Source organism: Odontesthes bonariensis, chromosome 6 (assembly GCF_027942865.1).
Source record: "Odontesthes bonariensis isolate fOdoBon6 chromosome 6, fOdoBon6.hap1, whole genome shotgun sequence".
Lineage (NCBI taxonomy): Eukaryota > Metazoa > Chordata > Actinopteri > Atheriniformes > Atherinopsidae > Odontesthes > Odontesthes bonariensis.
In genome coordinates this window covers 19106946-19122801 of record NC_134511.1, presented here as the reverse complement: position 1 = coordinate 19122801, position 15856 = coordinate 19106946, and the positions used below count along the sequence as shown (strand labels likewise).

Sequence of the window (15856 nt, the reverse complement as noted above, 5' to 3'; positions counted from 1 at the left end):
AACATCATAAAGTGTTAAGATTTAAGAGTTGGCTGTGTTGATTCATCCCCCAGTTCTCCTCCATCTGGCTCCACAGTCCATTTGTCTCTGCATCTGTCTCCCACATGCTGGGAGAAAGGCAATTTTTATGTTACAGTTCTTTTGTAATTTCCCTGAAAAATGCATATGATTGTGAGCTTGGAGAAAGGCCAAATGGGCACGGGTCGACTTTTCAATAAGAATATCTAAACAAACTTTGTCACTGGGCTTTAAGTAAAAAAATTCTTGATCGATCTGTCAATCAATTACACAAACAATTTGGGGAAACAAACTGAAAACTCTGTGAGAGATACAATATCAGCACAGGACATAAGCCTCTATGGAGCAGAAGGCAGTTTCACCGAAAAGCTGCGGGTGAGTTAAGACAAAGTGGAATGTGTACAACTGAATCAAACCACCTTGAATCAAGAGTTTTACATCTGCCAGCAATGACACGAAACAAAATGACTGATATCATATCACTGAGGCATATCTGTAGCTACCAAAGACAATTGTTTGTTAAGCTATGACATGAACCCAAAGCAAAAAGTTAACATTAAACTGTTACTTACTGAGCAACCCATCCCCACCTGTGTGTGTGTCGTAAAGGATCTGCTTTATCCTTTGCCTTTGTGAATCACAGCATTGAAATGTTGCTCTGAAGCCTCAGGGGTTTCCATAAGGCAGGGCTGTGTTTAAACACTGGCCACGCTTGACAGATCCTTGGTAAGTGCCTTCCACTTTTAACGATACCAACAGTGCTCCCCTTCGACAGCCTTTGAACTACATATCATAGTTTCTTGATCAGTCTTAGAGGCTTAAGAGGCCCACATGTTTTTCTTTACTGATGGCTTAGCTTTGAACTTATATATCAAGCAGATATATCTTTTTAAAAATGTCATTCTGCATTTATTTATACAATGATTTGACCCTAAGTCATATATAACATAATGTCATATAGCACCTTTGCAATTGTAAAAAGTACTCTAGAGATTTTGTGGAGAAAAACTTGGGAAAAGAATCAACACTAAGCTGTTCTTTTGAACAGATATAATGAGAATGACTCAGTTATCTACTGTAACACCCGGGCATGTTGAAACTTTGCAAAGAAGAAAACGAAAACATTAGAAAGGAGAACTTCAGAAAGTTACTAAAGCACACCCTTTTGGAAGATAGTATGGATGGTATTTGTCCTTTACTACGACTATTCAAGAGAAGAGCTTGAACAATAATTAAATCGCAACAGAGTGTATTTAAAAGATGAACTGCAAAACTGTAATGCTGTAATGACAGGATGCGGCAGTACTTTTAAACAACAACAAAAAGCGCCACAGCTTTTGGAACTAAAAATTCGAAAATAAAATAATAAATAACCACTAGGCCTTGATACAAGAAAAAGTGGCAACCAAAAAACACTCATCAAAATTAGTGTAACAGTGAAAAGCTAAGCATGTAAATAATTACTAGATTTAATTTAATTAAAAAAAAAAGTCTCACTTAAAATAGCAAGATTACACCTATTATTTACAGTTTCACCATGATGGGAACAAATACTGCAAGTCATCTTTCTCTTACATTGCTTTGCTCATTGCTGTCAAAAATCCAGTAGACACAACAACACTCCAATTGCTTTGCAGTCAAACAGGGATTTTGTAGGAACCTTCCAAGCAGTTCTGCCCTAAAAGTTACTCAGTTTTCCACACCTCAGCGTGACCACTGTTATCTGATTACCGCTATTTATCAGCTACATTACGAACTGAGGACACAGCCATTAAAACACTGTTAGTCTCATCCCGTTTGCATCAGTTATTTTAAATTTCAAAGAGCACGGCAGCTTCTTAAAGGAGCCAATATCTGCTGATTGCTGGGACAATATTTAGGATGTTAGAGTATTTCTAAACATCTCAATCATCAAGCATCACATGATCCTTCCTTCCTGAGTGTGGGCAAACCATTGCTCCAAATCAAGATCTGTGATCTTGATAAAACCTAAAAGCCAGAGTGTCTTCTTTTCTTTCCTTTTTACACTCTAAGACTGTCCAAAACAAAACTAATATACTTTTAAAATATTATACTATTTATTATATATACTCAGAGCTGCAGAACTTCTGACCACAGATGCCTAAACTTTCGCATGCCTCTGTATACAGGTTTTCCTGTCAGTAGCTGAGGAACTGCAGGAGTTTTTGAATTTGTCTGATAAATGTGAAATAATGATATTCTAGACTGCAATTATACCCTACCAACTACCTCAAATTAGCAGTTATTTCAAAGGGTTTGATTAGTAGTGTATATGAAATTTAACATTGTACTTTTTATTAGGAGTAATAGCGTAAGAAGGCCTTTGTATTAGAGTTTTTCCTCTTTTTTTCCTCCCAAGCTCTGTCAAAAGGCGGCCCACACACACAGTCATGTGATGTTTTTATTAAAGAGGTCTGCAGGTCGTTACCCCTCTTCAAGGAAGTCACATTCCCTGCTGACATCACGAAGTAGGGAGCCGCTACAGTCATAGGGGATGTCAGAAAAACTGTTATTAGAAATGGAACAAAATGTATCAGTCACTCAAACACAATGAGCCGCCTGTGATGCTCATCGGCTGCATGTGAAAGCGTTTGCGACAGCCCCTCAGCAATGTGACGCAGGTTGTCCGCAACAGTTCATGTGAGTTCAGAGATAGTCTGACACACATTGTCAATATCTGAATAAAGGAAAACACTGCAATTATGGGGTAATGAGATGCATTAAATTAAAAAAGAGGCACAAGTACTTAGATCATGACAATTTACTTCAGGACCGACAAGTGGGACATCAGGGAGATAAAGTAAGTTAGAGAACAGGAGTGAACACAATGATGGTTAGGATGGGCTCAGTTTCTCTGTATGCTGATAGAATAATGTCTACGTTATATTTACAACCGCTAAAACAAAAAAAAAACTTCTTGGAGAGCTGATTGTAGGAAATTATAGGAATCCGACAAGGGAGCACAAACGTCACTATAAGTGGCCACTGCTTCTTACGTGCTGACTCATTGGCAACACTATACATCTTTGAGCGCATGGGGAAAAAAACAAATATGTCACAAAGCAAAAACACATTCACACTCTGGAAGCACATTTTGTCTCTATGATAGAACTGATAGACTGAGCTTCCACGAGCAACTTTGCTAATATTACTGCAGTGCATTGCTCATCTCTGTAGTCAATACTGTAGGAATAGAGAATGGGCAAAGCTACACTCATTTTACATCTTTCTCTTTTTTTACATGTAGTAGGAGGAGGAGCACTGACATTCAATATACAAAGGCCTTCTAAGCCCCCACGAGGGTGTGCACTTATCAAAGCTTGTTTCTTTTTTCCTTGCAGAATATGCCCACAATCACTTTTAATACTAAACTGACTCATTGTTCTGCCCGTAGAAAACTTTATGATGAAGTTGAGGTATACAGATTCCCTTTGTCACTTCAGTTTAGACTCATTCCAGTTGAAATCCTGCCAGCATGCACAAGGCTTTTCTCGATGTCACTGTTGCAGAGCAAAGTAACAGCTTTGCGTAAGTGATATAGAAAAACTCACAGCTTCATAAACGATTTCTCTTCCACATTGTAGTGCCATGAAGAACATCAAGAGAGCTTGCGGCCACAGCTTTGTTAAATCCACAGGGTTTACTAATTAGATTATTTCTGCTCACACAAGTGAATGAAATTCCCATGTGACCAGTAAACCCAATCAGCAAAAATTTGCTGATGACCTCGTGCAATGACGTGAATTTATGCAAACAGCAGTGTGTATAGTTGCTGAGTCTATATTAGACAATAGAACGTTTTCACTCACAAAACCTCAGGGAAAGAAACACTTTTTTCTTTTGCTTTCTTGGAAAGCGTTATCATCTCCAGTGTATCCAGCTGAAAGAGATGTTTAATTCTGTTCAGATGTCAGAACTAGAGCAAAAAAAAGCTTCACATCAACAACAGAATCTATTTCCTGTCAGACTGGAGCATCCATTCCAGCGACCATTACCGTCAATACACACAAACACTCAGAGTTGGAGGTGTCGTCATGAATAATTCCTGATCCTTCCTCTTGTAGGCTACTTCCTGTTCTCAGTGTGTGTGTGGGTATGTTTATGCATGAGGCATTCATTATTGAACTCTGAAGAGCACAGATATTTCGAGTGAGCATCTGAAGGGATGACTCAATCATCCTTTTTCAACTTCCATCATTACATAAGCTTGGAAGGCGAAGAGGTGTCCAACAGACAGCAGAATTCAAATACTCATGTAGAGAAAAGGAATGAACAACAGTAAAGTCAATGAGTGGCAAGTGGTTACAATTTCAGCACATTCACATCAGGACAAGAATTCAATAAGAAACTGTGCCAGATGCTTTTTTTTTTTTTTTTTTTTTTTAATCTTAATTTCCGACTCATGAAATTGGTCAGCGGATGCTCGTTTCCATAGTTACAGTGAGTGAACATGATGTAACAAGGATGTTCGAGAATGATTGTTGTGACTTTGCCTGAAAAGGCATGATGCAATCACTGACACAGTTTAACCAAGTCTGTCATTGTATTATTGCTTCTCTCTGTTGCTGCATGTCTCCCTTTGGCTTTCTCTTCACATTTCTGAACCTCCCACCCGGCCTACATATCAGTCAATCAGAGCCCTTGTTTGTATGAAAAATAATGACCAACTCTGTGTCTGTGTGTGTGTTTGTGGGACAAGGTCAACCACATTGCATAGTCAGTCATCTTTGCCATCCTCTATATAACACTGCGGAAGAAAACTTTGAAAAGGAGCAGCCTTGAACCACAGCATAAACAACTCCACTATAAACATGCTCTCTCATCTATCCGTTGCTTTCTATACACCCATTTCCTGTTGTAATCTCAGGTTTAAAGAAAAGGAAGATAGAATGATTGCTTTGACTCAGACCAGTGCAAAGATATGAGCAATATAAAGTTTCAATCCAACTTACACAAGCTGCTTATCTCCTGTGAAAAGAAGGACAGCCTTTCAGGATGCATTAAAAAGCCTTAAAAGCTGCCATCTATTTTGAGAGCACTCTCAGATATCATAGAGCAGTAAACATAAAGCAAGAGCTTGAAAGAGTTGGACAGTATGACCGTGCTTTTGACACAAAAATGGGTACAAATACTCAAAGAAAAGGACCAATGCTCTTCATCTTTTTTTTTTTTTTAGAAAACATTCTTATTTATTAAATAAATAAATACTGCACTTTTCTGTCACAATAAGTTATTTAGTACATTTTAACCAAGGTGATAATGGCTCTAAAGGGATCGGTAAGGATCTCTAGTACTGTTTAGCCAAATGACATTCTCTCCTCCTGTCCCTCCCCTCCCTCACATCCCCTCTCTGGCTCCTAGCTCTATGTGCTGAGCCCATCTGTCAATAAAGAGAACAAATCACAGTTTTAAAAGTTAGTGTGATATTACACCCCTCCCACTCAGACAGACGCACACTCAAACAACCAAACCCTGGAGCATCCACACACATTAGCAAGTCATTTCTTTGCACTGCTGTGATGGCTGTGACATAAACTGTACAACATTTACAATATCTCACAGCTGAGCTCTGTGTGAGTTCAGAACATCAGTTTATGCCTCTCGAGTCAAACAACTATGCTGTACACAATTAAGCTGGTGCCAGCCCAGCATCTGTCTTTACTTCCTAAACATCCCTCTTTTTTCCCCCCAAAAAAAACATCTGGGGTTCACATTCGTACCGACATACCCAGTCCTTCCTCCTTTACATCAATCAACATACAAATCAGCCCTTTTCCTTCCACATTCATTGTGCTACATTTCATACTCTTGGCCTCTTTCAGTCTTCCTGCGTCAGGGTTTCACCTGCACCGACGCCGAGTCATGGCGGTGCAACAGTGTAGGAATGTGTTCTTATTTTGCTCAAGTCCAGCCAAGCAATCCCCAGATCTTTCACAGGTTCTTTGCTCCTTGTTGTTCTGCAGCACTGCAGTAGGACAGTGAGGAGATTTCAGTTTTTTCTGTCCAAAATGCAATTTTGTCACTTTAGCTGCACCTCTGCAGAAGCATGTTGAGGGAGTACACCAAACGCTGACGCAGATCAGTGGGGCAACCGGACGTCAACAGGGAGCTAAGGTTGAAGGTTTTGGAGACCCGGTCCTCGTTGATGTATGTCAGCACATACTCATCCTTCTGGGAACACAGGATGATCTTGGTGTGATCGTGGTAAAAGTTAACCTTTGGAGATAAAAAAAAAAAAAGAAAAACTTTATCTTTTTGTATTTGGGGTCTACTTCTCCTTTGTTCAGGAGGGCAGTATCCTGCCTTGCACCTAAAACAGTGCTGTGCTCGGCATGTTCAACAACGGCTATATTTCCAATGATAGTGGATGTGTTTACCTGGAAAGTGCCGTTGTTAAAGAGCATCATGAGGGCGCGGTCGGACTTGAGCCACTGCAGCAGGTAGAGTCTGGGCATGTGTGCATCTGTGATAGTACCGAGGTCTCCGCCCTGAGCAAGCAAAAGAGCAACACATCAGGATCAGACAGGCTGAAACTTGAAACATTCCGATGCTGCAGGGTGTGGAAAGACAAAGAAAACACAACAGCAACCAAGACATATTTTAGAGGCATGCATGGAGGGCTGGGAGAACAGACATGTTTACTTACATCCATAAGGTTTTCCTCCATGTAGTGTGAAAAATACTTGAGCACAGTCACCTGGCCCACAAAGTGCTCAGGAACCTCACAGGTGGGGAAGACTGAGCGCTGTCCCAACTCTGCATAGTAATGGATGGTCCTGAAATAAAGCGTCACATAACCAGTCAGAAAAAATAACCCTTAACATCCATGAAACAAAACATACAGGAATTTTTGTTATATTTTAGATTACTACTTTTTGGTAAAATGCAGACTGAATATCCATATTTAATAACTTATGACCAAGAATTCAGATTCAGAGTAATTAAACACATACCAGCAAGCTTAAACAAGCCAGCTCTGATAAATGCTGTGACTAATAACTTTCACAAGGAAGGTTAAGTGTTGTGAAAGCAGAGAATAATACATACTTTCTGTCAGGCAGGAGGCTCATGTGAGTGCCGTTGTTGAAGAGAACTCCCACGGTGTAATCAGACAACTGGTAGCCAAAGCCATACTTGTTGGAGTAGTCCACCCATTTAGTCACCCACTGAAGATTGCAACTGTTTGAGGCTGAAGGAATGTCATTTGCTGCAGGGTGAGGACAAAGAAAAGGAGGATTAGAACACAATTACAAGGAAGGGCTTGAGAAACGCTAAACTGGAATGCACTCAATAGAAAAGTCTTTGATCGTATTAAATCAACAAAAGCAAAGTGGGGCAGTATCACTTTTGAGCAGCATAACTTAAATCGTTTTAATTCTTCAAACAACATGTCGGTCTCTTTTCATTTCAGTGTCAGAGAGCATTAAATAAGCTTTAGCTGTCCTACCAAACATGTCTCTGAGGAGTTGTGCAATCAACAGCTGTATGGATAGACTCAACAAGTTAACTCACCTTTAGGCATTTTCTCCAGACATCCCCTCAAAACACTTGCAACAGTCTCAGCCACGCTCCCTGTCGTGCTGTCCTCCAGACCTTCAGGCACAACAACAGTGGGACATTTAGCTTCGATTTGTGAAGTGGTAAAAAAAAACAAAAAAAAACTTGAGCTCTAGCTGCTATATCACATCATACATGCACCACCCTGTCTGTAATAGTGACACATTCAAGAGTATCACAAAAAATAATCAGTTGGTTTGTATAAAACGCTGCAGCTGAACTTACATTCACTACTGCTGCTGCAGCTGCCCAGACTCCCCCTGACGATCAGACGGATGGTATCTTGCGTTGTCGGGGACTGGCTCTCTGTTGCCAGGGTAACGGGACTCCCGGCAGATGGCGGAAGTAGACTTCCATTCTGAGGTGGGAATCAGTGACGACAGGGTTTAGAATCTACGAGTTTTTGATCATCTCTTCCTGCTATGAATCAGTGGTCACCCACAGATTCAAAGTGGTTGGCTTAAAGGTTGAAAATAAGTGCTTTTAGCTTGTTCTGAAATTGCGCTTGTTATAAAGTTTAGTACAATGAACTGATGACTCATTGGATTCTCCACAGTATGGTATCTTAAATTCTCTAATTGCTGTATGAGTAATGCACCTGTAACAGGACCCACACTCTTTAAATACCCTGTTCTATTTTCTTACCTCAGACATCTTTTTGCTCTGTTGTTGGCTGATGACAGTTCTCTCCATGTCATGCTGCAGTTTGTAGATTTCTTCCTCCTCCTTAGTTAACTTATCTATGGGAGACAAATGTAGGACAGGAAAATGACGTGATGTGTATCTAAAAAAAGTGAAAGACAACCATCTGGCATGACAAGCCGTATATTTAATGCTATAAAGGCAGTGAGTGCTTGTTGTAATACTCACTCAAAGTCTCGTAGTATTTGACCTTGTCCCTCTTCCCACCAAATAGTGCAGCAGCAGCTTTCTTAAAGAAACTCTTGGCTGGACTAGAAACATGGAAATCTGGTGCTGAATGGCAGCAGCTAGCCGGCAGACGCTCTGGACTGAAGCCCTGTGGAGAGGAAAAGTGGGTCAGTGCGTGGCAGGGTGGATGGGGTTCACCATTTAAACTCCCACACAGTGACATTTACAGATGGAAAAACAGACAGAGACAAATATGGAGGTGGTAGTGGCGTCTAACCTGAGTGAAGAAGTCGTGCCTCAGAATGTGGTCCAGGTTGGGTCTGTCCTCTGGAATCTTGGCCAACAGGCTGGCAATTAGCTGCTTAGCCTGTAGCGACAGGGAGGAGGGAAGGGAGTAACGCGCCTCTCTAATACATCTGTATGTCTCCTTCAGGTTGGTGGTTTCAAATGGTGGGCGGCCCAACAGCATAGTGTACCTGGACCAGGAGAGAGAGCAATAGGTAAGTGTGCTGATTTCCACAAAGAAAATGCACTTTTCTGACAAAAAAGGGGATAAGAGGCAAGATGGGGATATGCCTGCCTGTGATATCTGATGCCAATTATGTATTATAGAATGTTACACAATAGTACTTCATACAATGGCTAATGTTAAAGAACCCTTTGATGTTCCCATAACATTGAATATACAGTTATCCTACTCACATTACACAGCCTAAGGCCCAGATGTCAGATTCACAGCCATGACCCTGCTTGTTGAGCACCTCAGGGGACAGGTAGTTGGGAGTCCCGCAGATCGTCTTCCTCCTGTTTCCCGCTGGCTCTAACTTGGCAGCCAGACCAAAGTCCCCAACCTTCAGTTCCATCGCCTCACTCACAAAAAAGTTACCTGTGGGGAAGAAAGGGAATGAGAAGGTAAGCTTTTGATATTCAACCCAAGATCAAAAGATAAATACTGCACAGATCCACCGCAAATGAATCGACTGATGAGAAAAACAGTTGTAGAAACAGGATACTGTCCATGCACAGAATGCGTCTGCAAAATTATGCACAGCAGTGTAGTGTATCATTGATACCTTACCCAATTTAAGGTCTCTGTGGAGGATTTCTTGTTCATGCAGGTACTTCAGTCCAGAGACAATCTGTTTCAGGTAATAACGCACCTCTGGTTCAGTAAGCACTTTGCGAGCCTTGAGGATGTGGGCTAAGGACTACGGAAAGGGTAAACATAGAGAAGAGAATGATAATTAAATTAATTAACATATATTCCCCACTGTGAATAAAATCGTATTACACTTGAAGACTTTATTAAATCTCATATAACTTAAGGTACATATGGGTGCCCAATATAATCCAATTAATCACAACAGAAAAGCTCTAAATAATGGTAGAGATCTTTGAGTATGCTGCAGACAAAGTGCTGCTTCACTGACTTTCGCTGCAATGCAGGAGTCACCTTTTCATACTGAAATGGCAGTGGCGGAAAATGTAGTAAAAGACTAATTGCACTCACTTTTCTACTACAGTATTCCAACAGGATGTAGATGTTCTCCTTGTCCTCAAAATGGTGATAAAAGTGCACAATGTGTTTATGGTGCAGTGCTCTGTGAAGCTCAATTTCTCTGTCAATCTAGCGGGAGAGAAGACAAAACAGTCACGACTGTAATTAGACAATTTTGTGATATCTTAACCAAGTGAAGCATTGCGCGCATGACCTGCTGCCGCGCGCTTACCTTCTCTCGCTGGTGAGGTTTGGAGACGCGCGTATGTGGGATGATCTTGGCTGCGTATACTTTGCTGGTGGAGAGGTCGGTCATCTCATAGCATTTTGCAAACCCTCCCTGGAAAGATGAAAAACACTGTTAAGCATGGTCTGTCGTCAGGTTGCGTGGTAAATCCAAAGAGTGGAGGACAGATTATGTGCTTCGCTACCTTTCCCAAAACTTTTCCACGGCAGTAGCACTTGCCCGTGGCAGGATCGGTGATTATCCGTGCCATTTCTGAGGGTGCACTGCGCTCATCCGCTCTCTTCCTACGGGGTTCGCAGGACCTCTGCGTTGATTCACACATGGTGCTGCCGTTTGTCTGTTGAAGCCCGGTATTTCTCTGTACTTCCATGGGAGGACGTTTCAAATTCCGCTCTCAGAATGCAACCCCGAGCGTCCGTCTGTGAGTCTTTATACTCACGCACCCACCCTCCCCGCTGTCTGCCGCCCTCTCTCTGACGTCACGTTGTGAAATGAAAGCATGAGGTCTGCCTGTCATAGATCATCATGCATACGTTAGTGTTGATGATGGCACAGGTATAAAATGAAAAATTGATAAGGCATCGGGTTGAGCCTGGGAATTTATGTTAGTTTGCATCACCACGGTCTATGTTTAAAGACACAATCAGTTCCCCTATTTTGTTTCCTCTGGGACTGAAGCTGGTGAATGCACCTTTAACACAGGTGAAGACTATATTTCAACGTGTTGCAGGTCTGATGTACTGAGTCAATAATGTAGCCACTACGCAGAGAACCACAATCTGTATTGCTCATCTCATCCCGTTTATGCAGCAAACCCAATTTGAAGCACTAGCACCCTCTGGTGGAGATCTTAGGTTACAGACTTGTTTGAGGCTCAAGTACCTGTTTATACAGTATGTCTCGTATAGCAACTGGACAGTGACGTGAGACGGCGTTAAATACAGGTTTTGGTATCAGAGAAAACGTAGAACAATGGAATATTTATGTTCCAGCTTATCAAGTATTACGGTCTTAAAAAATAAGGGGACTCTGTGTAAAAAAGGTAAATAAAAAGCAGAGTAATTCAAACCTTTTTGAAAAAAGACAACCTATTTAAACGAAGAAAACTGACTGAACGTCTCATATCTAATTAGACTGAGATCAAATTAGAATCAATCTTTCAGAAGTAAAGATCAGGTGGTATTCACCAGGTAAAAAAAAACCTGCACAAAAATCTTTTATTTATTAATTTTTTATTAATATTAAGAACAGTTTGGGAACTTGGGGGATATTGCAATTCTAATTTAATAACAATAAAGCTTGTGTAAATACACATTTGATATACTTATGTATGGTTACTTTCTCTAATTGAGTTTGCTTCTCTCACAGTCCAAAGAAACATTTCACTTTTCAAACAATAAACATATCAGGAAGCATGTCCTTGTGCCTCATCAAAGAGTAACAGTTTCAGTTTTAACATGTTTTCTTTACATTATTTTCAGTTAAACTTTGGATTTAAATCATTCGTGAGGCATTGCATGCACTGGAGGTGAGAGGGTTCAGTAATATTCACATGACAACATGCACACAAGTTGCCACATCCCTTCAACTTTGGTTTCTTGGCATAGAGTTTTTTTTTCTAATCTGCATCTATTTAAAGATAAAAATACACGATTCATCAGAAAATAGATTATCAAGGTAAAGTACACATCTCATACCCTTGTTACTTGTTTTATATGACTAATAAGGACCAGATGACACCGATAACTCTTTTAGACACAACATAAAACCATATGGTGCTTGACAGCACAAGATGGTCAGCAGTATGAAAAAGGCTCAGTCTGTTTTACAACTGCAAAGCCTGAACAAATACAATAAGCCCCCTCATCCTGAAATGTTCAAAGACATCTTTCAGAGGGATCATTGTATAGTATTCTTCAAAGCATCATATGATTTATATTTATTTTATTCAATTAGGTAAAAGTTCCAGGAGGGTTTAGCGCAATTGAGAATCATAGAACTGGAAAAAGATTGGAACTTATTTTGCCGCTGTGCTCAGTGGACTTCTAAAGTGTGAGCGCACAGTGCTGATGTCATAAGCATAAGTCTGTTCAAGTCCTGAGCCAACAGATGATTTTTGTGGCCAGCTAGAAAAGGGAAAGCGGCAAGCGATGACACGAGCATCATCGGGAAGCTCTTTCAATAGCTTTTCTCCCAGCACCTCCATCTGTAAACCAATCAGAATTTTCAAATCAGAAAGCAGCGGCAAGTATGCTATCAGCAATCTACAGTGAGTGTAAGAGATACTTCTTTATAAGAGAGCCACGCACCACTCCTGGAGCAAGGAAAGCTGTCACATTGTTGTAAGAGGACAGGTCAGTCTGTGACAGAAAAACAAGACAAAGATGATTAAATCTTGACTTTGATCAGGTATTAAAGAAGGATGGAGGTCTTACCTTCCAGAAATCTTTTTTTACAAAAGTTGCCTGGCTAGAAGGGATTCCGCTCCAATAGGCCTTGCTCCTTGCATATGCCACTAAAATGGAGTTAACCTCAAACCCTGTGCACTGGAAACCAGCATTAGATGCAGCAAACACCTGGAAATCCAACAGGATTGAACTCTGGCAGTTATTGCCATTATGCTCGCACAGTTTTAGACATTTCTATTTCTAAGACGGGTACGTCTCTCTTACCAGTCTTCCATCTCCTGACCCCAGATCTGCTAAACGTCCTCTTTGTCCTTCGAGAAGCTTCATAACATTCTGCATCTGACCTTTACTGGATGGCAAGTAAGGAACCTTGACCACAGCACAAGCATGTGGTGAGTCAACATATGCAAGAGAAAATATTTACAGCAGACACTCTAAATCTTACTTTGCTGTAACAGTGGTAAAGAAAAAAAAAAAAGCTTAAACACTGTTTGAACATGAAGTCACTTTAATCTGTCTTTTGTCTGGTGGTTAATTAGTTCTACTGAAAGTCCAATTTAAAAAGCAAACAGCTGAAAGACAAATGACTGATTTTGTTCTATAAATGCCTAACATAAAATATACTTCAGCTTACAACATACAAGTCTAAGTGCTCTGGTTACCACCTTGAGTCTTACCTCTCATTCACGGTCAGATCTGTTTCACAATATCTGAATTACAAACTCAGAAGGACTCTTTAGTTTCTAGCTTTGGCAAACTCACTTACATCTGTCCTATTGTGCAACTTTCTCCTTGTATATTGTGATTTGTGAGATTTATGTTGTGTCACTAGAAACATAAAAAGCAACCAAGATCATTGTTATAAAACATACATGCAATCTTTTTTTTTTTTTTTTTTAGCAAAATCCGTAACATCTAGAATACAGGATCTCAGCATTAAATTTACTTCAGATTAGCATACTCCAGTTGATATTTCAGTTCCCCGTACTTCGTAATCATCGTTATCGACTTACCATCATCTTCTTTTCCCATATTTTTTTGCAAGCATGGAGCACTACGCTCCAAAATAAGCAAATTGTCATTAATGTGCAAGTGAAGCTGTGTTTAGTCTTCATTTTTCCCCCCACACACATGCAGAATCAAATAGTTAAAGAGTGGGAAAAGGACAGATGAAAACAGAAAAACAAGAAATGTCAAGCACCTTGAGGCTCCAAGGGATTTTGCGGAAACCAGGCATGGCAAAGAGGCTCCATACTCCATACAGGCCTGCGAGCAAAGCGCCTGTGCAGGCGGACACGATGGGATGGGGTCTGTTGGTCAGAAAGATCCCCCTGTGCTCTTCCAGAATCAACTCAATCGAGTCCTCCATTGCAAAGAGTGTGTTTGAACGACTGGCTAAGGACAAACAACACATAAGAATCTTCCCATTCAACAAGACTGTTTAAGTAAAGTGAATCCCAGTAGAAGTTCAAACTTGTTCAGTCTCTCTGGTGGACAAACCATATGATTAAGACAGTTTCTGAATGAAGAAGCAGCATTTCTGTGCTAAAGTTTCTTGTCAACAATCCTGGTCAGAATTATTATCACGTCTGAACAACGCAGAATTTAGTATGTCTTCAGAACAAAGTCCAAATAAGGACATTTCTTCATTATCAGATTGTTTCAATTAAACGTACACAGGTTGCTGGTACCTTTTTGCTTTATTTACACGAGTCTGTCAAACTAAATAACAATAGTAATGCTTAAGACGGGAAACAAGACAGAGTCCTACAGCAACAGCGATGATTTAGTGTAAAAACTTAATACGAAACACTAGAAGGCCATTGCCAAACGTATAGTTCACAATGTTATCATAAAATTTCAATTTTAGCTGTTGAATTACTTCCAATTGTGGTGCTAAAAAGGAACTCAATAAATGAAGCATGTGAAGTTCTTTTGTGGACTGTTGGAAAAACTGCCACACAAGGAATCTAAAGAGCTTCACGGTGACTTAAATCAATCTACAGTGGAGGTTTCAGTCTTTAGGCTACCAGACGCTGCACACTGAACCAAGCAGTGAAAGGGACGAGGAGGAAACCACTTGAATTTTTTAAAAAGGCCCAAAAACTAAAGTCCAACCAAAAGTCAAGAAAATTAAGACCAAAAAAAAATAAAAAATTGTGGTACAGTGCTTTACTGCCTCTGGTACTGGAGGCATTGAGATTAGCAAGGCATTTTACAGCTAAATGTGCTCCTCAGCATAAAAAAAACTAGGTTTGAAGTGAATGTTGAGTCCTTCAGCAGAACGACGACATGAAGCACACATCCAGTGGCACAGAATGGCTTTAAAAGGAAAAAACAAATGGACCATTTCAAACCGGCTGAATCCAACTTTTTTTCAGTGATCTTAAACATTTCATAAAATAAATAAATATCCAGATTAATCAAAAGTCTTAAAAAAGTCAAACTTCAGTTTTGCTTGGAAAACACGATAAAAATCATTAGAAAGCATAATTTTGGAAACATACGGGTAACTACCTTTAATCACAGAGAAGGTTGTAAACCAAGTTGTTTGATTTCTGCCAATATTACTTTGTTAATCATTATAAGGAGGCTGCCAGGACAACACGTAGTCCTACACTGACAGCAGATGGGGCTGCGGTGCCCTTTTTTCCCCCTGCGGAAATCTTCTAGAAAAGTTTTTGTTTACCTCGCTTTAAATCGGGAAGTATTCAAAACGACAGCTCGTACTCACATCTGTTCAGTTACTAAAAAGAGGCGCTCCACAAGCACGGGTTCGGCCTCCTTTAACAGCACGCGAGGAAACACGCTGGCGGACTTGCGGGGGTTTCTGAATTCTGGACACTGTTTGGTGTGATTGCGACGTTAACAAACTAATTTTTTAACGCAAAAATCACGCATATTTGATCGATCGAACACACGTAGATTGGTCTAATTAATTACATTTACGGAGATGCAAGACGAAATAAACACAATTTTGGGCGAACCAGTCTGGTCTGCTTACCTGACCCGCCCCCTCTTCTGCTGCGCAGTCAGCAGCCTGCACACACAGACCGTTCAGTCAAAGGCCAACCACTCAGCAAATCCCGCCCTATAACTTTATTCACGACCTATCAAATGTCCGCCAAGAGCAGAATATGACAGCCTGATGGCGAGTTGGTATCTGAGTCGTAATCTTCCGTTATGTAACGTCTGCTGTGTCTGATGGTGTGCTTCTTACCATATTACAGGCTAAAC

The 15856-nt window shown here is 40.5% G+C and overlaps 2 protein-coding genes across 5 annotated transcripts; both read right to left on the bottom strand.

The window, feature by feature from the left end:
• Nucleotides 1-4448: 4448 nt before the first annotated feature.
• On the bottom strand, nucleotides 4449-10640 carry plk2b (polo-like kinase 2b (Drosophila)). The gene is made up of 14 exons (XM_075467769.1): nucleotides 10396-10640; nucleotides 10197-10304; nucleotides 9977-10093; nucleotides 9545-9674; nucleotides 9169-9352; nucleotides 8744-8942; nucleotides 8467-8614; nucleotides 8242-8336; nucleotides 7822-7954; nucleotides 7552-7632; nucleotides 7087-7246; nucleotides 6686-6815; nucleotides 6417-6527; nucleotides 4449-6255 (listed from the first exon to the last, which is right to left on the bottom strand). The coding sequence occupies exons 1-14, from the start codon at nucleotides 10579-10581 to the stop codon at nucleotides 6064-6066; spliced, it is 1974 nt and encodes a 657-aa protein (XP_075323884.1). The 5' UTR covers nucleotides 10582-10640; the 3' UTR covers nucleotides 4449-6063.
• A 786-nt stretch (nucleotides 10641-11426) lies between these two features.
• LOC142382190 (adenine nucleotide translocase lysine N-methyltransferase) lies at nucleotides 11427-15730 on the bottom strand. Of its 4 annotated transcripts, none has more exons than XM_075467771.1 (6): nucleotides 15624-15730; nucleotides 13821-14014; nucleotides 12884-12988; nucleotides 12647-12787; nucleotides 12521-12571; nucleotides 11427-12417 (listed from the first exon to the last, which is right to left on the bottom strand). In XM_075467771.1, exons 2-6 carry the CDS (start codon nucleotides 13986-13988, stop codon nucleotides 12229-12231), a joined length of 654 nt encoding a protein of 217 aa, XP_075323886.1. In that variant the 5' UTR covers nucleotides 13989-14014; nucleotides 15624-15730; the 3' UTR covers nucleotides 11427-12228. The 4 variants fall into 4 exon arrangements, with proteins under 4 accessions (XP_075323886.1, XP_075323887.1, XP_075323888.1 ...); XM_075467772.1 differs by lacking the exon at nucleotides 15624-15730 and adding an exon at nucleotides 15354-15617; XM_075467773.1 differs by lacking the exon at nucleotides 15624-15730 and adding an exon at nucleotides 15137-15347.
• Between the last annotated feature and the right edge of the window lie 126 nt (nucleotides 15731-15856).

What these genes read in the sequence shown, in the direction of transcription:
- LOC142382190 (XM_075467770.1), bottom strand. Translation starts at nt 14,033, where the DNA reads ATGTGTTGTTTGTCCTTAGCCAGTCGTTCAAACACACTCTTTGCAATG. An exon ending in AAATCCCTTGGAGCCTCAAG is followed by an intron (nt 12,989 to 13,820) that starts GTGCTTGACATT and finishes GCTGTGGTCAAG; the next exon opens with GTTCCTTACTTGCCATCCAG. An exon ending in CTTTCCTTGCTCCAGGAGTG is followed by an intron (nt 12,418 to 12,520) that starts GTGCGTGGCTCT and finishes ATTGGTTTACAG; the next exon opens with ATGGAGGTGCTGGGAGAAAA.
- plk2b (XM_075467769.1), bottom strand. Translation starts at nt 10,581, where the DNA reads ATGGAAGTACAGAGAAATACCGGGCTTCAACAGACAAACGGCAGCACC. An exon ending in TCTGGAGAAAATGCCTAAAG is followed by an intron (nt 7,247 to 7,551) that starts GTGAGTTAACTT and finishes CTCACCCTGCAG; the next exon opens with CAAATGACATTCCTTCAGCC. An exon ending in TGGAGGAAAACCTTATGGAT is followed by an intron (nt 6,528 to 6,685) that starts GTAAGTAAACAT and finishes TTGCTTGCTCAG; the next exon opens with GGCGGAGACCTCGGTACTAT.